Genomic DNA, 25674 nt, shown 5'->3' with positions numbered 1-25674 from the left:
TGTGCTGGATTGCGCCTATTTTTCCACCCACCACTGGCCTCCTTGGTGAGGTGTGTTTGCTGAGCCGGGTTTTCCTGGCAACCGTTCCTGGAAAGCAATGAAGCTGCAAAATACAGCCTTTAACAGTACAACAACAACAGCATTTCCCTTGGCAGACTGTCTTGGCCACAACCAACATGCTGGGACAATGCGCTGTGGGGCGGGAGCATGGAGGGAATCACAATGGACCGGAAAATCAAATTAATCCGAAATGCATTCCTGCGAACACACCCAGGGATGCTCTGCATGCCAGAGGCGATAACCTTCATACTTCCAACAAACATCGACCGCATCAGCCCTGGTTCCCAAGCACCCTGGTTCCCAAACACCTTGGTTCCCAAACACCCTGGTTTCTAAACGTCTTGGTTCCCAAACACCCTGGTTCCCAAATGCCTTGGTACCCAAACGCCTTGGTAGCAAACGCCCTGGTTTCCAAATGTCTTGGTACCCAAACACCCTGGTTCCCAAGCGCCTTGGTACCCAAACACCCTGGTTCCCAAATGCCCAAAACCCAGAAGTAAGTGTTCTGGTTTCTGGACGTTTTTTGGAAGCTGAAAGTCCGACGCAGCTGTTGGTGGTCCTTTCTGGGGTGCCTGTGCCAACTGGAATCTGCGTCTCGGCTTCTGAACATTTCGGACGTCAAACAGACTTCCGGAGCAGATTCAGTTTGCCGCTTTTTCGGTTTGTTTTCGCGACTGTGCGGAACCCGGTTCAGCTCCGAATGGATGGATGGCATTACTGCGGAAATGGATCAAAGCCCCCCATCCAAACAACGACTATCACCACTGCAGGTCAGGGGGGGAAATCCATTTTTATTTTTCTCATCTACAACTGTCTCCTTTATTTTATAGTACGGTCCATTGATGATTGCTTCCATTTGATGGATCCACGAGAGTCCCTCAGAGCTGGTATTTCTGGAGCAGCTCGCTTTGCCACGCCCGTTTTTTGTTGGGGAACGAGGCAGGCACTCGGATTCTCCGAAAGTCCTCAATGCATTTGCCCAGCTCCAACTGCAGAGCCTTCCTCTCTTCGCCGGGAGGCGGCGGGCCACGTTCCAGCCCGTTCTCCTCAACGCCCACCTGCTTCGCCTCCTCCAGCTTCTGGAGGGGCTTGGAGAAGTCCAAGGTGGTGGGCCGGGGCGGGCCGCACTCTTCAGGGGCCTCCGGCCACGGCAAGGACCCCCAAGATCCCCTGGTTTCCGGGAGGGGGTCTTGATCCGGAGGAGGGGGCAAAGCCGGATCTGGGTCGGGGGAGAAGTTGGCGGAAGAGAAAGGTCTCTCCTGGGCGGCCTCCTTGGAGCTCTGGGGTAGGTCTGGTGGGGCCGGTTCAGTGGTGGCCCCGGCTGGCAGCACGGGGGATCTTTTGAGGGTGGCAGTGGGGGGGTGCTCCGTGGCAGTTGGCGGGGCGGTTGGTGTGGTGCTGGTGGGGATGGTGGACGCTGGAGGAGAGAAGGAGGAGGAAGAAGCAGGAGAGGAGAGGAGGAGAAGAAGAGAGGAGTAAATAATAACCCACTCCTACTTCTTTGTAACCCCAGCCTCTAGCCTGCCTTCAGTCCCAGCAGGGGAGGGCTTTAGCTTCTTACTGTTCCTTATGCCCAAGACTGGTGCATCTTTATTCTTTGAGGAGGGCATCCCATGGGTCTTAGCCGGAAGCCTTGAACTTCAGATATTCAAACGCACCTGTAACCAGCTTCCCGCCATGTGATTTCCTCCTTTTGAGAATCTTTTGTCCGTCTACTGCGTTTATTTCTCCCAATTTAAACTCTAAAAGGGTGATTTTCTTGAGCATCTCACCTGGAAGCACGGATGCTGCATCTGTCCGGAGGTCCAAAATGGGCTCAGAGGAAGAGGCGAGGCTTTTCCGGACGTCCTTCTCTGTTCCCACCGGTGCTGCAGAAGGCAGCTGAGCCACGCTGAGCCAGAGGCTTCCTGGGAGGGGTATAAATAATAATAAATTACTACTACTACTACTGAGAGAGAGAGGACTAAGACGAGCATCTCCCTCCCCAACTTTATTTCCAAGTTGCTGAAAATACATGTAACCAACAATCATCATATCCAGGCATGTCCAACTTGAAGTTGGCTGCGATCTACAATCCAATATCAAAACTGGCAGGGACCAACCAGGGTAGATTGTTGTTGTTGTTGTTGTTGTTAGGGATAAGGGTTAGAGATAGGGATAGGAGTTAGGGACAGGTATTAGGGATAGCCCCTTCATGGATCACTGCCTTGCCCCCCTTCATGGATCACTGCCTTGCCGTGGCAAAGGGGCTTGAATAACTCAGAGAAGCTATGAACTATGCCAAGGAGGGCACCCAAGATGAATAGGTGATAGTGGAGAGTTTTGACCAAACGTGATCCACCTGGAGGAGGAACCGGCAAGCCACTCCAGTATCCCTGCCAAGAAAACTCCATGGACAAAGACAACAGGCATATAAAAGTTATGACGCTGGAAGATGAGCCCCTCAGGTCGGAAGGCGTCCAAGATTCCACCTAAACATTAGGAAGAACTTCCTGACAGTAAGAGCTGTTTGACAGTGGAATTTGCTGCCAAGGAGTGTGGTGGAGTCTCCTTCTTTGGAGGTCTTTAAGCAGAGGCTTGACAGCCATATGTCAGGAGTGCTCTGATGGTGTTTCCTGCTTGGCAGGGGGTTGGACTCGATGGCCCTTGTGGTCTCTTCCAACTCTATGATTCTATGATTCTATGAACATGCTACTGAGGAAGAGCAAAGGACAAGTACAAGTAGATTCAGAGCTGATGAAGCGGCTGGGCCAAAGCCGAAAGGACGCTCAGTTGCGGATATGCCTGGAAGTGAAAGGAAAGTCCAATGCTGTAAAGAAAAATATTACATAGGAACCTGGAATGTAAGAACCATGAACCTGGGTAAGTTGGATGTGGTCAAAAATGAGATGGCAAGAATAAATATTGACATCCTGGGCATCAGTGAACTAAAATGGACAGGAATGGGCAAATTCAGTTCGGATGACTATCATTTCTACGACTGTGGGCAAGAAACCCGTAAAAGAAATGGAGTGGCCCTCATAGTAAACAAAAGAGTGGCGAAAGCTGTACTGGGATGCAATCTCAAAAATGAAAGAATGATCTCGATACGAATCCAAGGCAGACCTTTTAACATCACAGTAATCCAAGTTTATGCACCAACTACTGGTGCTGAAGAAACTGAAATTGATCAGTTCTATGAAGACTTACAACACCTTATAGAAGTGACACCAAAGAAGGATGTTCTTCTCATTATAGGGGATTGGAATGCTAAAGTAGGGAGTCAAGAGATAAAAGGAACAACTGGCAAGTTTGGCCTTGGAGATCAAAACGAAGCAGGGCAAAGGCTAATAGAGTTCTGTCAAGAGAACAAGCTGGTCATCACAAACACTCTTTTCCAACAACACAAGAGACGACTCTACACATGGACCTCACCAGATGGGCAGCATCGAAATCAGATTGATTATATTCTCTGCAGCCAAAGATGGAGAAGCTCTATACAGTCAGCAAAAACAAGACCTGGAGCTGACTGTGGCTCAGATCATCAGCTTCTTATAGCAAAATTCAAGCTTAAACTGAAGAAAGTAGGAAACACCACTGGGCCGGTAAGATACAATCTAAGTCAAATCCCTTATGAATACACAGTGGAAGTGAGGAACAGGTTTAAGGATTTAGATTTGGTGGACAGAGTGCCTGAAGAACTATGGATGGAGGCTCGTAACATTATACAAGAGGCAGCAACTAAAACCATCCCAATGAAAAGGAAATGCAAGAAAGCAAAGTGGCTGTCCAACGAGGCCTTACAAATAGCGGGGGAGAGAAGGCAAGCAAAATGCGAGGGAGATAGTGAAAGATACAGGAAATTGAATGCAGATTTCCAAAAAATAGCAAGGAGAGACAAGAAGGCCTTCTTAAACGAGCAATGCAAACAAATAGAGGAAGACAACAGAATGGGAAGAACCAGAGATCTGTTCAAGAAAATTGGATATATGAAAGGAACATTTCGTACAAAGATTACCATAAGAAAGGACAAAAGTGGTAAGGACCTAACAGAGGCAGAAGACATCAAGAAGAGGTGGCAAGAATACACAGAGGAATTATACCAGAAAGATATGGATGTCTCGTACACCCCAGGTAGTGTGGTTGCTGACCTTGAGCCAGACATCCTGGAGAGTGAAGTCAAATGGGCCTTAGAAAGCACTGCAAATAACAAGGTCAGTGGAAGTGATAGTATTCCAGCTGAACTATTTAAAATTTTAAAAGATGATGCTGTTAAGGTGCTACATTCAATATGCCAGCAAATTTGGAAAACTCAGCAGTGGCCAGAGGATTGGAGAAGATCAGTCTACATCCCAATCCCAAAGAAGGGCAGTGCCAAAGAATGCTCCAACTACCGCACAATTGCACTCATTTCACACGCTAGCAAGGTTATGCTTAAAATTCTACAAGGAAGGCTCAAGCAGTATGTGGACCGAGAACTCCCAGAAGTGCAAGCTGGATTTAGAAGAGGCAGAGGAACCAGAGACCAAACTGCAAACATGCATTGGATTATGGAGAAAGCTAGAGAGTTCCAGAAAGACATCTACTTCTGCTTCATTAACTATGCAAAAGCCTTTGACTGTGTCGACCACAGCAAACTATGGCAAGTTCTTAAAGAAATGGGAGTGCCTGGTCACCTCATCTGTCTCCTGAGAAATCTCTATGTGGGACAAGAAGCTACAGTTAGGACTGGATATGGAACAACTGATTGGTTCTAAATTGGGAAAGGAGTACGACAAGGCTGTATATTGTCTCCCTGCTTATTTAACTTATATGCAGAATTCATTATGCGAAAGGCTGGGCTGGATGAATCCCTAGCCGGAATTAAGATCGCTGGAAGAAATATCAGCAACCTCAGATATGCAGATGACACAACCTTGATGGCAGAAAGTGAGGAGGAATTAAAGAACCTTTTAATGAGGGTGAAAGAGGAGAGCGCAAAATATGGTCTGAAGTTCAACATCAAAAAAACAAAGATCATGGCAGCTGGTCCCATCACCTCCTGGCAAATAGAAGGGGAAGAAATGGAGGCAGTGAGAGATTTTACTTTCTTGGGCTCCATGATCACTGCAGATGGTGACAGCAGCCACGAAATTAAAAGACGCCTGCTTCTTGGGAGAAGGGCAATGACAGGCCTAGACAGCATCTTGAGAAGTAGAGACATCACCTTACCAACAAAGGTCCGTATAGTTAAAGCCATGGTTTTCCCAGTAGTGATGTATGGAAGTGAGAGCTGGACCATAAAGAAGGCTGATCGCCGAAGAATTGATGCTTTTGAATTATGGTGCTGGAGGAGACTCTTGAGAGTCCCATGGACTGCAAGAAGATCAAACCTATCCATTTTTAAGGAAATCAGCCCTGAGTGCTCACTGGAAGGACAGATTGTGAAGCTGAGGCTCCAATACTTTGGCCACCTCATGAGAATAGAAGACTCCCTGGAAAATACCCCGATGTTGGGAAAGATGGAGGGTACAAGGAGAAGGGGACGACAGAGGACGAGATGGTTGGATAGTGTTCTTGAGGCTACCAGCATGAGTTTGAGCAGACTGCGGGAGGCAGTGGAAGACAGAACTGCCTGGCATGCTCTGGTCTGTGGGGTCACGAAGAGTCGGACACAACTAAACGACAACAACATTAGGGATAGGGTTGTTATTATTATTATTATTATTATTATTATTATTATTATTATTATTATTATTATTATTCTCCAGCAGCTTGTCAGCAGGCCGAAGGAGCTATCCTGATTTGAGCGACTGATTTAAAGATTTAAAATCTCAAGCTGTCGGCTAAGAGAGGGGCTTTTTTCCTCTTATAGCTCAGTCCCTTCTCTCAGGCTAATAGGATTATGGGAAGGCAGGAGAAGAAGTGGCCCCGGAGAAGCTGGAATGACCTACTAAAAATACTTGGCGGGTTGAACATGAGACCCAGCTCTACATCTCTTTTAAGCCAGATTTTTCCTTAATTGAAAAGATCACTGTACACATTTAAAACCGCTGGCAGGAATGTGAAGGTGCTTGTTATGTCAAATTTTATTCTATCTTTATATGTGATTTGTATAATTATTTGGAAAATGCGGAGATGCAGTTAATTGTGGGATGTGGTAAGAACTCGTGAAGGAAAGAAGGGAAGAGAGAGAGAGAGAGAGAAAGGAAGAAAGGAAGAAAGGAAGAAAGGAAGAAAGAAAGAAAGAAAGAAAGAAAGAAAGAAAGAAAGAAAGACACGGAGAGAGCGACTGAGAGAGAAAGAAAGAAAGAATCTGGCTTGCACTTTTTATAGAGACTTGAGAGAGAGAGAGAGAGAGAGAGAGAGAGAGAGAGAGAGAGAAAGTGGAACTCTTCTTACCTGGGAAATGGGGGTGTTCTCCTGACACCTTTTGGGAATCCTGACAAGCCGGAGGACCTGGAGGAAGGAAGAAAGGGAGCAAATGGCAGCTTTAGAGAAGATCAATCTCATAACATAACAATCTCCCATTTCAGTTCCAGCCGGCTGCTATTATTTAAATAAAGGCTGGATAGTGATTTTAGGAATTCCCGTTGCTGTTTTGAAACACACTGGTATCTTCTTCTTCTTCTTGTATTAAATGCTTTATTGGAAATAATAATAATAATAATAATAATAATAATGTAATTTATTATTTCTACCCTGCCCATCTGCCTAGGTTTCCCCAACCCCTCTGGGGAAATTAAAGAAAAGTGTATGAAAACCCCAAACGAAAATACTAAAGAATATCAATATTTGCTCAATCCATTCTTGTTAAATTCCTATGACCTCCTGCCACCTCACCATGTATTTCCTGATCTGATAAACTATTAATCTCTATTTTCTCCCTTTTTAGATTGCTTTTTCAAACTTCAAAAAAGGCAAAAAATCAAAGTTATCTGTCTTAAAAAATAGACAACAAAAATTATCTCTATTTTCTTTTTAATAATCTTTGCCAATGTTCTATTCTCTTATATTTCCACATCCAAACACAGGAGTTGCTCGAACATTGCCGCTGATGTCATCTTACTGCAATAATCCTCTAGTTATTTTTTGAACACGTCCCATTTTTGAATAAATCTCAGTATTACCTGTTTTTGTCATTTTTGCAAACTCCAATGACTTACTTTGCCACTCTCATTTTGTTGGGATTTTCTCTCCCTTCCAATTCGTTGTGATGAATATTCTTGCTGCTTCCGTCGCATACAAGAATATTCCTTTTTGCATTTTTTTGGTATGTCTTGGCCTGGAATCCCCAGGAGAAAATGGAAAACTGAATAAATATTATTATTATTATTATTAAAAAATCAAATTGATGAAAGCCGTGTCAAGCCCACCACGCGCTTTCTTAGCATCCTATACCCTTTTAAAAAATGCTGGCTCTTCTAGGTTTTTTTTATTGGGTTGCTGGTTTCGTTTTGATTTTATGCATTTGGTATTTTATGCAAACCACCCCGAGACCTTCAGGTATCAGGCAGTATGGAAATTAAATAAATAATAATAATAATACTTGTCTATGATTTGTGCTAGAACAAAGCAATGACCTTTAATAATAATAATAATAATAATAATAATAACAGGCAAAGTTAACAGAGAAACCAAGAAACTGTCCTGATCAAACCTTTATTAGAAAATGGGGCATGTATAAAAAATATCTCATGGATTATTGTAGGTATATGGTGTCTGTGGCAGCCTTTGAAGAACTTCTGTGATCCAAGATCAGATATTATCGTCAAAATTCAACTGAGAGAACAGAAATACATAGTGCGTTAGACAAAGAAATGTTGAGAGACGATAGATGTTAGAACGTGATGTAATGGAACAAATATCCCAATTTTCCTTTTTGTTATGGACAAACCTGGTTTTACTTTTTTATTTTTTTTCCAGATCAGGACAATCTTTTATTTGCATCAGCCACTAGCCATAGCATTAAAGTACTGAAGATAGAAGTTGAAACCTGATGGTACAAAATGCCTTTTGGAGGTTTACATCAACAATCAAATAATAGATCTTATAAAAATTAAATAATAATAATAATAATAATAATAATAATAATAATAATAATAATACTTGTCTATGAGACGTGCTAGAACAAAGCAATGATCCTAAATAATAAGAATAAGAATAATAGGCAAAGTTAACAGAGAAACCGTGAAACCGCCCTGATAAACCTTTATTAGAAAATGGGACATGTATAAAAAATATCTCATGGATTATTGTAGTGATATGGTGTCTGTGGCGTCCGCCATGTTGCCTCACTAGAAATCCCCGCATGATGTGTCTTGTGCAGTTGAACCAATCACACAAGATTCATTCCCTATTCATAGATCTAGAACACTGACAATAGAAATCCAGGGACATGAAATGAAATCTGGGGATGGATTTGTAAACCCCGAGACTGTCCCTGGGAAATGCCAACATCTGGCCCCGGAAACGGGGGATTAGGCCCCCGAAACAGACTTTGGACATAAGGGGTGTCAGGAAAGGCATACGATATTGAACTTGCGTTACCCCCGTATACCCCTCCCCATTTGCGATGTGCTAGTGATGTCATGATGATGTCTCAACGATGCTATGTGAAGTGTACAGTGGTACTTTGATTTAAGACCGTAATCCATTCCGGAAGTCCGGTCTTAAAACGAAGCGGACTTAAAACAAAGCATGCTTTCCCATAGAAAGTAATTGAAAATGGATTAATCCGTTCCAGACAATGGAAAACACCTGCTAAGACAGCAATTTAACATGAATTTTACTGTCTAACGAGACCATATATCCATAAAATGAAGGCAATAATCAATGTAAAGGTAAAGGTAAAGGGACCCCTGACCACTATGTCCAGTCGTGGCCGACTTTGGGGTTGCGGCGCTCATCTCGCTTTATTGGCCAAGGGAGCCGGCGTACAGCTTCCGGGTCATGTGGCCAGCATGACTAAGCTGCTTCTGGCGAATCAGAGCAGCGCATGAAAACGCCGTTTACCTTCCCGCTGGAGTGGTACCTATTTATCTACTTGCACTTTGACGTGCTTTCGAACTGCTAGGTTGGCAGGAGCAGGGACCGAGCAACGGGAGCTCACCCTGTCGCGGGGATTCGAATTGCTGACCTTCTGATCGGCAAGTCCTAGGCTCTGTGGTTTAACCCACAGCGCCACTCGTGTCTCTGTAATAATCAAAGTACTGTGCTATAAAGTAAATAAGACAGTAGTGTAGATGAAAAAAATTAACATTTTTTTTCCTTACGTGCACTGATGATAGTCATTGTTTGGATGGGGGGCTTTTATCCATTTCTGCAGCCAAACAATCAACCAGTTCCACACAGTCACAAAAACTAGTCACAAAAACGAAATCACAAGCCACAGTCACAGATCAGTCCCATAAAACGAAGTCACAGTCAAAAAGCTGAAAAAGCCACACAAATCAAAATGCAATAAAATTAGCAAAAACTAAACCTCCAGATATCACCTCTGTGTTGCGTGGGTGCTCGAGACTCAACAGCTGGCAGACTCAACAGGAAGCCTCTGATTAGCAGCGAGGGACTCAATTAACAAACGAAACACACTCAACAGGAACCAGATGATGAAAAGCAACCCCTAAAACAGCAGCCGGGCCCGACTTATATCAAAAAAATGACTCAGCCCGGAGCAGTCATTTCTGGGTTGTAATTGGACTTAGTCCAAAACGGAGTTATAATAGACTGGACTTTAGTCAAGGTACCACTGTATTCTGGGGGGAAGAAGGAAGTTTTAAAAGTTGACATTGCCCCATGCTTGGGGTTCTTACTCCTGGGGGGACCTGTGGCACAACAGTAAGAATCATGGTCTACTGGGACTTCCGGAGGCGGCGCCATTGGCAATGGCGGATTCTCTCTAATTCGGAGGGAATAGCTCCGTGGAAATCGGGTCTTGCCGCTACGGCGAAGCGGGGACCTTTCCAAAAATCACAGGCGGGGGAAGCCTGTGACCGTGGGACTCGGTGGGCACCTATAGCGCCCCCCCAACTTGCAAGGGAACCCTGTGAGGGGCTCCGGAGCGAAACGGGGCTTTGGCACGGTGCTGAGGGTCGATCGCTACTTCCGTGGAGTGAAGCCGCGCAGCTGTTGCCGGAGAGCGCTGACCACTTTTCCTGTGACAATTTGGCTATTAAACAACAACCCGTGAGTAGGTCAAGCTTTAAGATTGAAGGCTAAAAGAAAAAGAAGGTTTAATTTGGTACTGAAGCGGGAAGGTGCAAACAGGAAGTCCACCTTCCGTTTTGTATATAGATCAAAGCAAAGACTGTATAAGCTAAGACTGGGAGAGGTGCGTTAAAAAGATTCAAATCCAAACGTCAAATCAAAAGAACTCCCTCCCTGAATTGAAGGAGAGGGGAGGGAAGAAGGGAAAGTATTTTCTGCATGTAAAAAATAAAAAGGAGAAAGAAAAGAAGGAAAAAAGGGATATAAGACCACCACTCAATCCTTGGAAACGGATTGCCAAGACTAAACAGAACTGTTGTATTGAGAGTCGTACTACTTATGGACAATGTAATTCTCTGACAGCTAACTCTGCAAGTGAGATACTTTGGACTTGAAACTGTTATTTATTTTGCTGAAGGGGGACTTTTGAGAGTTGGGAAGATACTTTATTGCACTACTTGGACTGTTACTGTGTTACCCTAGAGGCTCACTGAAATTGTTACAACTGGTTGGGGAATTTTCCATCTCTAACTAGCCAGGGAAATTTCCACTGCAAAACAAGCCTGACCGTGGGATTGACCTTGACTCTCAGACAAAGTGTTATGGAGGAAAAGACAACAAGATCGGGCAAGGTCAGACTCCAGCAGACCAGTGCAGCAGCACAGAGCATCTGCATCCGGCCCTCCTGTATCACAAGGGGAAGACCCTGTACAAGCTGGGGCAAAAGGTATGATATCGGAAGAAGGATTCACTTCAGTTTTAAGTAAAATTTACGAAACCTTGGATAAATTAAGCAAACAAGTTACTGAAGCAACAAATAAAATTGACCAAAACACCACAAGTATCAACAATTTGGGGCAGAAGGTGAATTCAAATACAGAATCTATTGAAAAATTGCTGCAAGAATCTACATCAAATCAAAAGACAGTCCAGGAAGCAAAAGAAAAAGCAGTGGCTGTAGAGGAAAAGATAACACCGATATGTAAACAGCTTGGGGCCCACCAGTCACTTTTGTCTATGATCGAACTGAAGGAGAAGCAGACCAATCTGAAGATTAGGGTGGTGCCTGAACTCGAGAAAGACAGCCTAAGTGATTTTCTAACACAGGAATTTGCAGACTTTTGGAAACTGGATGATAAACAAGACTTTAAGATAGTAAGTGCTTTTAGACTTGGAAGAGGAGGGAGAAAGAACAGAGTGAGAGACTGTTTGATTACCCTTCGATCAAAAGAGGAGAGAGATAAAATATTGAGTCTGCACTACCAGAATACCTTGGAAATAAACGAATCAAGAGTGGAGATATTTAAGGATATTCCGAAATATCTTTTGGACCTTAGGTCTAACTACGGAGATTTGGTGGCCCTGCTGAAAGAAAATAGAACCATCTTTAGGTGGGAATTTCCCCAAGGACTATCTTTTACCTTTAAAGGTAAAAAGTTTAAAATAAGATCAGTGGAGGATAAAGATAAATTTCTGAGAGATCACGGAGAAGACCTGCAAAAAGGAGTCGAAGAAGAGCCAAGAGCCCTAAGACCAGGAATACTATACAAAGTATCACTACCTTTGGGACTGGACAAGTTAGAGAAAGTGATACCACCGTCAGAACAAGAGGATTTATTGGGAGCAGTTGGAGGAACAGCAAGTTAAATACACCATGTCTCTGCAACTATTAAGTTGGAATATTCATGGACTTAACTCCCCGGAGAAAAGGAAGAAAGTGTTTCACTTATTGAAAAAGGAACAATTGGACTTGATTTGTTTACAGGAAACACATGTGATAAGGCTACACAGGAAAATATTGATTAATAAAAGACTGGGCCAAGAGTTTATTTCATCAGACAAGGTTAAAAAGCGAGGAGTAGTTATTTATGCAAAAGAGAGCCTAACACCGAAATTTGTCTTTAAAGATGATCAAGGAAGATTTGTAGCAATTGAAATTCAAACACAAGGAGAAAAATTTTTGATAGTAGGAGTATATGCACCGAATGAGGGGAAATCTGAATTTTTTAAGAAGTTGCACGAGACTTTGCTAGATTATATGGACTACAACATTATTTTGATGGGAGATATGAATGGAGTGGTATCCACAAACATGGACAAGTCGCAGAGACAGGTAGTTACTAAAGATGGCAGACTACCAAAAACATTTTTTGAATTGACTGACAATATGGATTTGATTGACATCTGGAGAACTAGGAATCCCTTGGGTAGAGAGGGAACCTTCTTTTCTGAAGCCAAAATGACGTGGACAAGAATTGACCAAATTTGGATAACTAGAGGACTGGCACCTAAGACCCGGAAAGTAGAGATCTGCCCTAAAACGTGCTCCGACCATAATGCCGTGAAAATGGAGATGAAATTAACACCAACCGGTTCCTTCAGATGGAGGATGAGTGACACCTTGTTTAGAGATCAAGAGGTTATTAAGAAGGCCCAAAAAACCTTGAGAGACTATTTTGAGATAAATTTGAACACTACCATTGAAAAAAGAGTAATCTGGGACGCAAGTAAAGCAGTTATGAGGGGGTTTCTGATTCAACAGAATTCAATAAAGAAGAGAGCTCAAAACGAGAGAGAAAAAAGGTTTTGGAAAAAATAAAAAAGGGCGAGAAGAAACTGAGAGATTCACAAGAGATTCTGAGAGAAATAAAGTTACATCAAGTGCACTATATGAAGATGATGAATCAGGAAATTGAATGGAAAATTAAACAAATGAGACAAAGGACTTTTGAATCGGCTAATAAATGTGGGAAACTGTTAGCCTGGCAAATGAAAAAAAGACAAAAGCTTAACACTATTACTAATTTGGAAGTGGAAGGAAAGAACATTCAGAATCCAGTGGAAATAAGAAAATGTTTCCAGAGGTACTTTAAACAGTTATATACACAAGGGCCTCAGAAAGAGTTTGACATAGACCAATTTTTGAAATCAAATGGATTACAAAAAATCTCTCAAGAAAATAAGATAATGCTGAACTACAAAATTACAGAACAGGAGGTAGAAGGTGCCATTCAGAATATGCAGTTGGGCAAATCTCCAGGGCCGGATGGTTTAACCTCAAAATATTATAGAACTTTGAAGGACTGGATAATTCAACCACTAAAGGAGGTTTGCAATGAAATTTTGGAGGGGGGGAAAGTGCCAGTCGTGGAAAGAAGCATATATTACACTTATACCGAAAACTGAGTCTGAAAAGACACAACTCAGGAATTACCGACCCATATCCCTGCTTAATGTGGATTACAAAATATTTGCTGACATTTTGGCCAAAAGATTAAAAAAAGTATTAGTGGAAGAGATACACAAGGACCAAGCTGGCTTTCTCCCAGGCAGACACTTGTCTGACAACACGAGGAATATAATCAATATTTTGGAGAAGTTATAAGTGGACATCAACACTAAAGCAGTTTTAATTTTTGTGGATGCGGAGAAAGCCTTTGATAATATTTCTTGGAGCTTTATGAAGAAAAATCTTCAGGGGATGGGGGTTGGTCAAAGGTTTGAAAATGGTATAAGTGCAATTTATTCAGAAGAAAAGGCGAAATTAATAGTTAACAATGTGGTGACAGAGGAATTCAAGATAGAGAAAGGGACACGACAAGGCTGCTCAATTTCCCCATTGCTCTTCATTTCGGTCCTGGAGGTTCTGTTAAATATGATTAGAAGGGACCATCTGATCAAAGGTATAAAGGTTAAACAATATAAATTGAAAGCTTTTGCAGATGACTTAGTATTGACTATACAGGAGCCAGAATCTAGTACTAAAAGAGTATTAGAACTGATTCAAGAATTTGGTCATGTGGCAGGATTTAAGTTGAATAAGTTAAAAACTAAAGTCCTTGAGAAAAATTTAACACCGATTGAGAAAGAGAGGTTTCAGAATGAGACAGGTTTAACAGTGGTCAAGAGAGTGAAATACCTGGGGATTAACATGACAGCTAAAAATGGGAATTTATTTAAAGACAACTATGAAAAATGTTGGTCAGAAGTGAAAAGAAGTGAAAATATGGTCAAATTTGAAGCTTTCCTTGTTGGGTCGAATTGCTGCGATAAAAATGAATGTATTGCCAAGAATGTTGTTTTTGTTTCAATCATTACAAATTCTGGACAAAATGGACTGTTTCAAGAAGTGGCAGAGAGACATTTCTAGATTTGTCTGGCAGGGCAAGAAGCCCAGAATAAAATTTAAAATACTAACTGATGCAAAGGAAAGAGGTGGATTTGCCCTGCCAGACCTTAAACTTTATTATGAATCAGCAGCATTCTGCTGGTTGAAAGAATGGCTGCTTCTTGAGAACACAGACATTTTGGATTTAGAAGGTTTTAATAATGTTTTTGGGTGGCATGCATATTTGTGGTACGACAAGGTTAAAGCACACAAAGCATTTAAAAACCATATTGTCAGGAAAGCATTGTTTAATGTCTGGATAAGATATAAAGACTTACTTGAAAATAAAACCCCAAGGTGGTTGTCACAGATGGAGGCAAAGGCTCAGAAAAAGCTCAATATGGAGGCCAAGTGGCCGAAATATTGGGAAATTTTGGAGCAAGAAGGAGACAAATTGAAATTGCAGAGTTTTGAGAAATTAAAAGACAAAGTGCGAGATTGGCTTCATTATTATCCAATAAGAGAGGTATATAATTTGGACAAAAAAATTGGCTTCCAGGTGGAAAAATCTAAGTTGGAAACAGAACTGTTAGATCCCAAAACTAAGATACTTTCAAGAATGTATAACTTGCTGTTAAAATGGAACACTCAAGATGAAACGGTTAAATCTGCTATGATTAAATGGGCACAAGATGTTGGACATAACATTATGTTTGTGGACCACAGGTATGAAATTTACGGCATGCAATGCCTTAAGAGAGAATATTATGAAAATGATATACAGGTGGTACATGACACCAGTCAAGCTTGCAAAAATCTATCATTTGCCCGATAATAAATGTTGGAAATGTAAAGAAACTGAAGGTACATTCTTTCACCTTTGGTGGACGTGCCCAAAGATTAAGGCTTTCTGGGAGATGATCTATAATGAAATGAAAAAGGTATTTAAATATACCTTCCTGAAGAAACCAGAGGCCTTCCTCTTGGGCATAGTCGGCCAATTGGTGCCAAAGAAGGATAGAACTTTTTTTATGTATGCAACAACAGCAGCAAGAATACTGATTGCAAAGTATTGGAAGACACAAGATTTACCCACACTGGAAGAGTGGCAGATGAAGGTGATAGACTATATGAAATTGGCAGAAATGACTGGCAGAATCCGAGACCAGGGAGAAGAGTTGGTGGAAGAAGATTGGAAGAAATTTAAAGACTATTTGCAGAAATACTATAAAATCAATGAAAGTTAAAATGATGTTGGATTGAAAATAAGTGGTATTGGTAACAAGATTAACAAGAATATGCAAATACGGATTGATAATAGATGAAAATATATAGTTACAATAGGTTAAGTTATAGAGTAAAGATAAATGAAAGAGGGTAAGGATTTGCTGAAATGTTTTTGTAAATGGGAATACAAAAAGGGGAGGTGTGAGGAGGTCAAGGAAATAAGTAAACGAGCCTAAAGATATTGAAAAATTGATATATATTTTAAATTTTTTCTTTCTAGCTATTTGTTTTTTGCATTTTGTATCTTTTTCTTCTTTTTTTTCTATGTGTGCTTTTTAGTTTGTTAATTTTTGTTTTAATTTTCTCTATTCTGTAAACCTATGTTTTTTGTAAAACCTTAATAAATGTTTCTTAAAAAAAAAAAAAAGAATCATGGTCTACTGACCACTGTTTTGCTCCAAATTACCGGGCTGGGACTTCCTCCTTTTACTGACCGCATGGACCCATGGGGGACAGCTAGGCTGTCATGGAGTCACTCACCCTGTATTTCCCCCCCTTTACATGACATATGCATGATGTATCTGTGATAGGTGCATGGTGCTTCCCCAGGGGAGAAAGGGAGAACTTTGTTCCCTTTGTTTGGGGTGCGAGTCCTGTTGCAACTGTCTTTCGAATCAAGACCACCGTTTTGCTCCTATATTCCTGGCAGGCATCCCGGTTTGGCGATCCGAGGGAATTCCCCTCGGCAAAATGGATACATCACCACAGACACACCCCACTTGTCACAGCGTCCAAGTCCATGATTCAGAGAAAGCCGGGGAGGACGGTCGCGCTACTCTGAAGGCTCCAGAGAGGGTTCGGTTCGGGAGGCGAGGGAGGAGAGGCCAGAGGGTTTGTTGGTTTGTCTACACTCTACAGGGAGGATCGAGGGAGGGTCGCTTTTGCGTGTGTTTGGGTTCGGCTCGGCTGGAGCGTCACTCACGGTAGAAGACGTATTCGGCGTACGAGGTCCAGATCTTGCCGTCCGCCGGCTCGACGGTGCAGGTCCCCGTCGAATTGCTGGCCACCATCTGGAACCCGGCGCCGGCCAGCCGGTCAAAGGCTTGCTCCAGGAATGTGAACTTGAGGTAGTAGCGGGACGTGTAGCGCCCCGGCGCCCGGTCGGGGTCCCGACTCTCGTTTAGCGCCTCACCGAAGACCTCCCTGGCCAGTGCTGTCTTGCCGCAGACCGTGATCCTTGCCACCCGGCGAAATTTGGCGTCTGCTTGGCCATCCCGGCCCAGGGCATACGAGCCCCGGTAGGCGATGGTGATGAAGCCGGGTATCCTTGTGCTTTGTCCGTCAGGCAAGATTCCCGGGGCGTCAGGCCCAGGGGAAAGATCCTCGGAGTCACTTTGGCCCTCCTCGTCTGAGTCCTGCTGGCTGGTTTTGGGCGCCAATGTCCGGGCCAGCTCAGGGAGTTGGAAGTACTCGGCTTCGCGCCGCAGCCGGCCCCTCTCCGGGAAGTTTTCCGGCAGCACGAGGCACCGGTCTCTCATGTAGTCAAGGATGTAGCGGAAGAGGAAACCGTCTCGGTCGATGAAGACGCGGTTCTTGCTGTCGCGGGCCAAGGGCCGGGCACCGTTGTGGGCAAACATCTCCCAGAGCAACGAGTTAGGGACGCTCAGCAGAGTGCTGCGGCGAGTCAGGTAGACTTGACCGCCAACGTTCAGCTCCACAATCTCCGGGAAGTCTGAGCCGGGTTGGGCGCTGCCACCGCCGGGGTCTGCCAAGGCCATTTCCTACTCACCTGAAAAAGAACCAGCCAGAGAAGAGGCGTTAGGGCGGCCAGATGCTGCGACCCACATGCCGTTTGAATGAACAAATGAATATTTGCGTCAGCCATCAGCCAGTGCTGGATTTATGTATAAGCTCAACAAGCTCTAGCTTAGGGCCCCACTCTCTTGGGGGGTCCCCGGAAAAATTTAAAAGAAAAACAACTGGATGCACATTTCCAAAATATAAGATAAAAAAACAAATAAAAGTATTGTAATTTAGATCATGTTTGTGTGCTGTTTGTATACACAGTATACAGTACAATGAATTGCAATAAAATTATACAATTGAATGGGTATTGGGTAGATGCATTAATATAATTAGTCCTGTTGATTAATTTTTTTATGGACAGGCGTGTATAATATTGGCATTATTTATGAATGGGACATATTACTAGAAATACCATATTTTACACTCACTAAGTGTCACAAGGACACGAAGGTCTGCTGTCCCCATGAACAGTGTGGACTACAATGGTGATATTGATACTATATAAAAAAACGCCATCAAACCTCACTCTGCTTGTCAATATTCGGAGGATGCCAGCAAGGCCGAACCTTTCTGTAAAAAAGGCTTTTATTATTCCTGTTTATTTATTTATTTATTTTATTTATTATTTTATTATTCCAGCGCCAAGGGCCTTCTGGCGGTTCCCTCACTGCGGGAAGCGAAGTTACAGGGATCCAGGCAAAGGGCCTTCTCTGTAGTGGCACGCCCACCCACCAGATGTCAAAGGAAAAAACAAAAAAACAACTACCAGACTTTTAGGAGACATCTGAAGGAAGCCGTGTTTAGGGAAGCTTTTAATATCTGAAGGACTATTGTATTTTAATATTTTTTTGGAAGCCGTCCAGAGTGGCTGGGGATATGCAGCCAGATGGGCAGGGTAGAAATGATAAATTATTATTATTATTCCAAATAGGAAACTGCCTTGTATTAACTACAATTGCATTGTACAGGTTATAACACTTAATTCCACATTAATAAAGATACTTATAATTATTAGTCATTTGCCTCATAGATCATCGATTATTCTTTCATGTTATAGCACATTTCTAGAGACTAAACTAAGAGTCTTTGTAAATGGTGTTTCTAAAGGAACTTTTGTTATTGCCCAGTGGGTTTGCATTATTAAGTTTATGAATAAAAATAATTCAGCACACGCGGATTTAAGCGCCCAGCCACCCCCACCCTGCCCTCCGCCTTGAGCCGGCCTGCAAAAGAGCCACGTGTCCCGTCGTCACGTGTGACCTACACAGAGCCGAGTCTCCCAAGAAGAGGGGATTTTGCGCCGCGTCCCAAGCGGCTCCCCCCCTCGGGTCGCTTGGTTCCTCGCGCAGGATGCGGCCGCACCCGTCGGAACGCCCTGACGCGCGCACGGTCTCTGGGCAGGCGAAAGGGTGCAGCGCGCGTGTGAATGGCGGCGAGCTTGGGGTGCCTTTCTTTCTTGCCCCCTCGAGGAACTGCTCCCACAGCTCGGGGTTCCACCCAGGACTTGTGGGGCAGAGAGTTCCTGGCATCCTGCGGCGCAAAAGACCCCGTGGGAAAGAGCTGGGGAAGACCGAGGGGGCGCCGGTTTGGGTCCACATGCTCCGCCGCCGCCCCGCACCCACCCAGCAACTCCGAATTCTCTCCTTTCGGATCCTGCGGCGCCTGACTGCGCCAGACGCGCGTCCGTTCCCACCTTGCCAGCGACTGGTCCTCTCCAAAGCGAGCGCGCCCAAGCGGCACCCTAGGAACCGCCGCGGGTGCTCATCCCGCCTCGGCCCCCCTCCTACTGGAGCCGCTACCCCCGCTCCACACCGGTTTGGGTTCATATGCCCCAACCCCCGCCCCCGCCGAATTCTCTCCTTTCGGATGCGCCAAACGCGCGTCCGGTCCCACCTTTCCTACCGGTCCTCTCCAAAGCGAGCGCGCCCACGCGGCAGCCTAGGATTTGCCGCCGCCGCCGTTGCTCGTCCCTCCTTGCCTCCCCCCACGGGAGCGGCTAGCCCCGCGCCGCCGCCGAGCCGGGCGCATCAAGAATGGGGAGCCAGGAGGGAAGGAGAGGCGCGCCGTGCGACTCAGCGGCGAGGGCGCGTAGATGGCTAGCGGCCTGCAACGTCCACGCTCCGCGCTCGCCCCCGCGACCCCGGCGCGCCTCCTCTAGCCCCCAGCCCGGTCTGGCCCCGTTTTTATCCGCTGTAAGCCTCGGCAGCCCCCCCTCGCCCCCTCCGCTCGCTGACGGCACGCTCGGGGGCGGAGGCGCATCATCCAACAGTCGCCTCGGGTACCCAAAGAGGGCAGCCGAGCGCTCGCTTTTCTCCGCGCTAACTGGGCTAGGACTAGGGGTTACGGATAGGGATAGGGGTTTAGGATAGCGATTAGGGATGTACAAAATTTTATTTATTTGATAGCTCGGTCTCTGGAGGATCACTTTTGTTTGAGGGATCAGCGGTCTCGTTAGAGGATAATTCACCTTCAAATGGCAGTTTTCAAAAAAATCTTTAAAAACCAATTTAATATTTTTTTTAAAAACACCTCATTGAATTTTAAAAATCCGATTTTCATTTAAAAAAATCTGGGTCCTGGGCATGGAAATCGTTTCCTTTCAGGTGATGGGAATGGCCACCCATTTATCATCTCCCAAGATTTTTTTATTTTATAGTATGGAGGATCGCTGTTGTTTTAGGGAGCAAAATTATTTTTAAAAGTAAAATAAAAAATTTATTGCATTTTTTCTTAATTTATAAACAACCACTAAAAAAAGGTGAAAATAAATTAATCCTTACACCCACATATATAAAAAATAAAGTAATGCATTTAAGAAAAGATGGAAAAGAAAAAGAATATAAAAGATTGTTTTCGTTTGACGGATTGACGGTCTCATTAGAGAGCAAAATTATTTTCTTTTTTTACAAAATAGTCTATTGCATTTTTTTAAAAATTTACAAACAATAACAAAAAAGTGAAAATAAATTAATCCTTATACCCACATAAGCGAGAAATAAAGTAATTTTGTTTAAGAAAAAAAGGGAAAGGAAAATAATATAATAGATTGCTTTTGTTTGAGGGATTGACGGTCTCTTTGGGGAGCAAAATCCTTTTTTTAAAAAGAATCCTTAGTGCATTTTTAAAAATATTTTTTTAGAAACAATAAGGGACGTGGGTGGCGCTGTGGGTTAAACCACAGAGCCTAGGACGCTGATCAGAAGGTCGGCAGTTCGAATCCCCGCGAAGGGGTGAGCTTCCGTTGCTCGGTCCCTGCTCCTGCCAACCTAACAGTTCGAAAGCACGTCAAAGTGCAAGTAGATAAATAGGTACTGCTCCGGCGGGAAGGTAAACGGCGTTTCCGTGCGCTACTCTGGTTCGCCAGAAGCGGCTTAGTTATGCTGGCCACATGACCCGGAAGCTCCCTCGGCCAATAAAGCGAGATGAGCGCCGCAACCCCAGAGTCGGCCATGACTGGACCTAATGGTCAGTGCTCCCTTTACCCTTACCTTTTAACCGTCCTAAAGGGTGAAAATGAATTAATCCTTACACCCATGTATACCAAAAACAAAGTAATGCGTTTAAGGAAAAAATGGAAATGAAAAGAGTAGGACAGAACATACTGATAAAAGAAAAAGAAAAAAGAAAATACACAGAACCGAGAGTAAAATTATTTTTAAAAAATCTTTATTGCATTTTTTTGACAAACAATAACAAAAAAAAGAGGTGAAAATGAATTAATTCGCAGGGAAACTGCCCAGCTCTGCATTTTAGCCATCAGAAGTTCAACCTCTGGGTGGGGAAGGATTTGAATCCAGAGCCCACGGACCGACCCCTGGATCTTTGGGCATCTGCCTTGTCACAAGAGATGCCTCTGGAACAGCTGGTGGAACACCTGAAGGTTAGGGTAGGGGCTGCAATGAATTCTTTTTTTAAAATTGGATTTTTAAAATTTATTTTTTAAAAAATAAAATTTATTTTAAATAACATTTTTGTTATTGTTATTAGATGTTGAATCTTACTATCAGGTTCTGGTGTTTCTTGTGGTTTTTTGGTTTTTTTTTTACTTTAAGTGTTATTTTTAACAATGAATTGAATAGTTGTAACACTTAAAAAATCTATTTTGTTAAAAAGGCGTTGGAAAAATTATTATTATTATTGTGATGTTGTGAATGGCCCTTGATGGAATTTCAGCCTCCCCCCCCCCCCGAAATTCGCTTTCTTACTGGTTTGTGGGGTCAGCATTGAAGAAGGCCCAGCGGCCACAACTGGGGCGCTTGGCCCCATAAAATCGTTTACTGTATTTCCGAGACCCAGACCATAATCTGCTGGAAGTCTGCAGCTACAGTGGGACCGACATATGAAATTTCCAATTTTCCAGAAATACTGTAATCGAAAGAGGCACTGAATGACTATCAAAAATGTATCACTTATGCATGCATGCATGCATAAATCTTTGCGTCAGCCCTCGCCCATCGCAACAAAACAACAATACGAATGAATGAATCTTGATTTGCCTCAGCCCTCGGCCATCGCTTTCCCGCCCTTTCCCCCCCTTCCCGCCGGCCCTTGCGCGCGGCACCCCTCAGCCTTTCGCTGAGGCGAGCCGAGTGTCTTCCAGAGCGCGTGCGCGTCAGCCGATGGAGCGCGCGCATTTCTTTCGCGGAGGCGAGTGTCCTTCAGAGCGCATGCGCGTCAGCAGACGGAGCGCGCGCATTTCCTTAGGTGAGGTGCCGAGTGTAGTCCAGTGCGCATGCGCGCCGCCCAATCTACTGCAGTGTGTTGGCTTTCTCGCGGAGGAGGGATATACGCGAACGCCCTCGGTTCTTGGCAGCCGTTTCGGCTTCTCTAGCCCTGGATACTTCGGTGTCTCGCCTCCCTTCTTCTTTTCAACTTCTCATCCGGCGGCAGGGAAGCGCGCCGCCCCCCCCCCCGAGGCGCGGGAAGCGGTGGGACTACATTGTCGAAAGGAGATCCGGGTCTGGATAGCGCTTTCCTCCGCGCGCGCCCCGACCGCCATTTCGCAAGTTGCCGCTGCCGCTGACGGACGGGGAGCTGAGTCGCCGGAGCCATGGCAGCCTCCGTGGGCAACGTTGCCGACAGCACAGGTACTGAAGGAGAAGGAGGCGCTTAGCCCCTCAGGGGAGAGCCACGAGGCGCACGCGAGTCCCTGGATGTGACGGAGGTCTTTCCCCTCAGGCGGCCGGCCTGGGCCCGGTAGGCCCGAGCGCCTTTTGGGCCCCGAAAGGGCGCAGAGCGGCGAAGGAGCCTCTCCGTCGGGGTCGGACTGAGGAGGAGGAGGAGGCCGGGGGGGGGGAGGTACGCAGGCTTGGCCCCCGACGGGGAGAGGTCCGGCCCGCGGTGGGGGTGTGGCGGGTGGTGCCGCCTTGGCTACCCCCGGAGGCTGAGGCCCTCCAGCTGTTTTGGGACTACACCTCCCATCATCCCTAGCTAACAGCACCAATGGCCAGGGGTGCTGGGAATTGTGGCCTCAAATCATCTGGAATTCGCCTATGCCTGGTCTAGTGACAACCACAACAACAACTGATGGTGATGATTATAAATTAATTATTTATACCCCGCCCATCTGCTTTTTTAAAAAAAAATAATTTTTATTCATTTGACATACAGTCGCATTGCATGACCTCATGTCCTCGTATCAAATCTCTTTGGCTCTGCTGAGCCTCCCACCCGATGGTTTTTACAAACTTCCATTTTGCCTCCTATGCATTTCACATCCTTTCCTATTCTTGTGATGTCGTTCCCGAAGTTATTCCATTATGCATCCTGAATTCGGTCCCAGTTTCTTCTGGCAAATCTTCAGATCACCCTGCTAATGATGTTGATTGCTTACAGTTGTCTTTCAAATGTAATGTAAATTTATTCCAGTCTTTGTGGAAGGCTTGCTGGTTCCGGATTCTTCCCCGTCAGTTTCACCTATAACAGGCATGGCCAAACTTGACCCTCAAGCTGTTTTGGGATTATAATTCCCATCGTCCCTGACCACTGGTCCTGTTAGCTAGGGATGATGGGAGTTGTAGTCCCAAAACAGCTGGAGGGCTGAGTTTGGGGATGCTTAACCTATACCCTATGGGACATGGGTGGCGCTGTGGGTAAAAGCCTCAGTGCCTAGGGCTTGCCGATCGAAACGTCGGCGGTTCGAATCCCCGCAGCAGGGTGCGCTCCCGTTGTTCAGTCCCAGCGCCTGCCAACCTAGCAGTTCGAAAGCACCCTCGGGTGCAAGTAGATAAATAGGGACCGCTTACTAGCGGGAAGGTAAACAGCGTTTCCGTGTGCGGCCCGCCAGAGCAGCGATGTCACGCTGGCCACGTGACCCGGAAGTGTCTCCGGACAGCGCTGGCCCCCGGCCTCTTGAGTGAGATGGGCGCACAACCCCAGAGTCTGGCAAGACTGGCCCGTACGGGCAGGGGTACCTTTACCTTTAACCTATACCCTGTCCATCTGGCTGGGTTTCCCCAGCCACTCTGGGCGGCTCCCAGCAAAATATTAAAAAACCCATTTTGTCTGGCTGCAAATCTTTTTAGGGGATCTTCTTCTTTTCACTAAGCCAAATAAATAGGAGTAGGAGAGGCGCTCTTGCTTCTTTCCGCTCTCTTACTGTTTGCTCTCTCTCTCACGCTTGTTTTGTCGTGGGTGATGCACAAGGAGAGCCTGTGTTGAGTTCACTTTGCCTATAGAACCTATGCCCAGTAGGCCTGAAAGAACGTCTCCACCCTGGAGGCCAGGGTTTCTTTCCAGAGGGCCTTTCCAGGGAACCAGGCAGAGGGCCTTCTTGGTGTTGGAATGCCCTCCCATCAGATGTCAAGGAAATCAAGAGTTAAAGAAATTGGGGGGAAATACAGTCTTATACACGGAAAAATACAGTCACTAGGCAGGGTAGCAGCTGTTTGTTGGGGTGGGCGGGCAGCCTCTGTGCCTATCTGCAGCCCTGGAACCCAGCTTGACCAAACCACCCCCTGGGGCAAATAGATAAGCAGATTTACGCTTCTTAGATCTGCTCATCTGGGGTTGCTGGTTCACCCCCCCCCCAAAAAAAAATCTGAATATCCTAAATTACCTGGCTGAAGACTGTTGGTTTATTGCGGAAAGACAGTCGCACAATCTAGTCCAGGGATCAGCAAACTTTCTAAGCTGACGGCCGGTCTACTGTTCATCAGACCGGGGGGAGGGGGGACTAAAAAAATTTTGGGGGGTGGGGAATGAACGAATTCCTATGCTCCACAAATCACCCAGAGATGCATTTTAAATAAAAGGACACATTCTACTAATGTAAAAACATGCTAATTCCTGGACAGTCCACGGGCCAAATTGAGAAGGCGATTGGCCTGGATCCAGCCCCTGGGCCTTAGTTTGCCTACCCATGATCTAGTATTTGGATACCATTAGTGTTTGTTTTTTCTCTCCACCCCAAGCTGCACCTCTTTGTTCCTACCTCTATTGTGGACCGGCAAAGTGAGATGGAATTTTTTTACCGTTTTGTTATTTTCCTTAGAGAAATTTCCATTTCTAAAAATGCATTGTTTTGTAAAGAGGAAGCAGAATGAATGGATGTCAACCACATGAGGCAGTTCAGATTCACCAAAAAGAGATCATTATCCACAGCAAGCATGTACTGTATAGTGCTGTACGAAACTCAGGTGTTCTCAGCTCCTAGTAGATTTGGGGCACTGGAAAACCTTCGCATTCAAAATTTCCCAGAAAACTCAGATTAATTACCTTCTATTTTGGAAATGTACATCCAGGTTTTTTTCCTTTAATTTTTTTGGGGGCCCCCAGGAGAGTGGGGCCCTAGGTTAGAGCTTGTTTAGCTTATACGTAAATCCAGCACTGGCATAGAGAAAGAAATAGATAGATAAGATAGATGATAGATAAATAATAGATAGATAGATTAAATAGATTATTGATGATAGATAGAGGGCCGGATTTAGGTTTGATGAGGGCCTAAGCAACTGAAGGTAATGGGGCCCTTTCTGTGTCCAGCTGTCCTATGTCAACAACAAATTGTTGCTGTTTTTTGTGTTGAATACATGCTATATGGTAAGTTATGGACCTGATAGGTATCTAAAGCCATTTGCACATCACAAATAGGAGCCGACACAACACCACACACTGTTGTTGTGTGTCAGTTTTATTTTATTCGTTTTTTATCTTATATTTTGGAAATGTACATCCAGGTTTTTTCCCTTTAATGTTTTTGGGGGCCCCCTATGCTAGAGCTTGTTGAGCTAATACGTAAATCCGGCCCTGGGTGGTTTACTTGCAAAGGCCCTATGTAGGTAGTGTGACATGTGAATGTGATGTAGTCT

The 25674-nt window shown here is 44.7% G+C and overlaps 2 protein-coding genes across 12 annotated transcripts in view; one reads left to right on the top strand and one right to left on the bottom strand.

Annotated features, from left to right (window-relative positions):
• Nucleotides 1–88: 88 nt before the first annotated feature.
• LOC114588796 (BTB/POZ domain-containing protein KCTD16-like) lies at nucleotides 89–19914 on the bottom strand. 6 transcript variants are annotated; one of them, XM_077922487.1, is made up of 6 exons: nucleotides 19262–19912; nucleotides 16545–17351; nucleotides 9294–9381; nucleotides 6421–6477; nucleotides 1833–1963; nucleotides 832–1477 (listed from the first exon to the last, which is right to left on the bottom strand). In XM_077922487.1, exons 2-6 carry the CDS (start codon nucleotides 17338–17340, stop codon nucleotides 939–941), a joined length of 1611 nt encoding a protein of 536 aa, XP_077778613.1. In that variant the 5' UTR covers nucleotides 17341–17351; nucleotides 19262–19912; the 3' UTR covers nucleotides 832–938. The 6 variants fall into 6 exon arrangements, with proteins under 6 accessions (XP_028570128.2, XP_028570127.2, XP_028570129.2 ...); XM_028714295.2 differs by lacking the exon at nucleotides 9294–9381 and having other exon boundaries at nucleotides 89–1477; nucleotides 19271–19914; XM_028714294.2 differs by lacking the exon at nucleotides 9294–9381 and having other exon boundaries at nucleotides 89–1477; nucleotides 19262–19913.
• Nucleotides 19915–22109: 2195 nt separating this feature from the next.
• Nucleotides 22110–25674, top strand: part of LOC114588797 (UDP-N-acetylglucosamine--peptide N-acetylglucosaminyltransferase 110 kDa subunit) — a 75467-nt gene continuing 71902 nt past the window's right edge. For 2 of the 6 annotated variants that reach the window (XM_077922482.1, XM_077922481.1), the window contains exon 1: nucleotides 22112–22455. In XM_077922482.1, coding sequence (XP_077778608.1) covers nucleotides 22419–22455 — 37 coding nt within the window. In that variant the 5' untranslated portion in view covers nucleotides 22112–22418. Of the gene's footprint in view, nucleotides 22456–25674 lie in introns of all 6 variants that reach the window. The other 4 variants (XM_077922485.1, XM_077922480.1, XM_077922483.1 and 1 more) reach the window with 4 other exon arrangements.

This window comes from Podarcis muralis, chromosome Z (genome assembly GCF_964188315.1).
Source record: "Podarcis muralis chromosome Z, rPodMur119.hap1.1, whole genome shotgun sequence".
Lineage (NCBI taxonomy): Eukaryota > Metazoa > Chordata > Lepidosauria > Squamata > Lacertidae > Podarcis > Podarcis muralis.
The sequence above is the reverse complement of the archived record's forward strand: the minus strand, read 5'-3'. Positions and strand labels throughout refer to the sequence as shown.

Excerpts from the sequence above, each read along its gene's own strand:
- LOC114588796 (XM_028714295.2), bottom strand. The coding sequence starts at position 17,340 with ATGGCCTTGGCAGACCCCGGCGGTGGCAGCGCCCAACCCGGCTCAGAC. Across the intron at positions 6,478-16,544 it reads CGCCGAATACGTCTTCTACC|GTCCTCCGGCTTGTCAGGAT; the intron begins GTGAGTGACGCT and ends TCCTTCCTCCAG. Across the intron at positions 1,478-1,832 it reads TGCAGCATCCGTGCTTCCAG|CGTCCACCATCCCCACCAGC; the intron begins GTGAGATGCTCA and ends TCTCTCCTCCAG.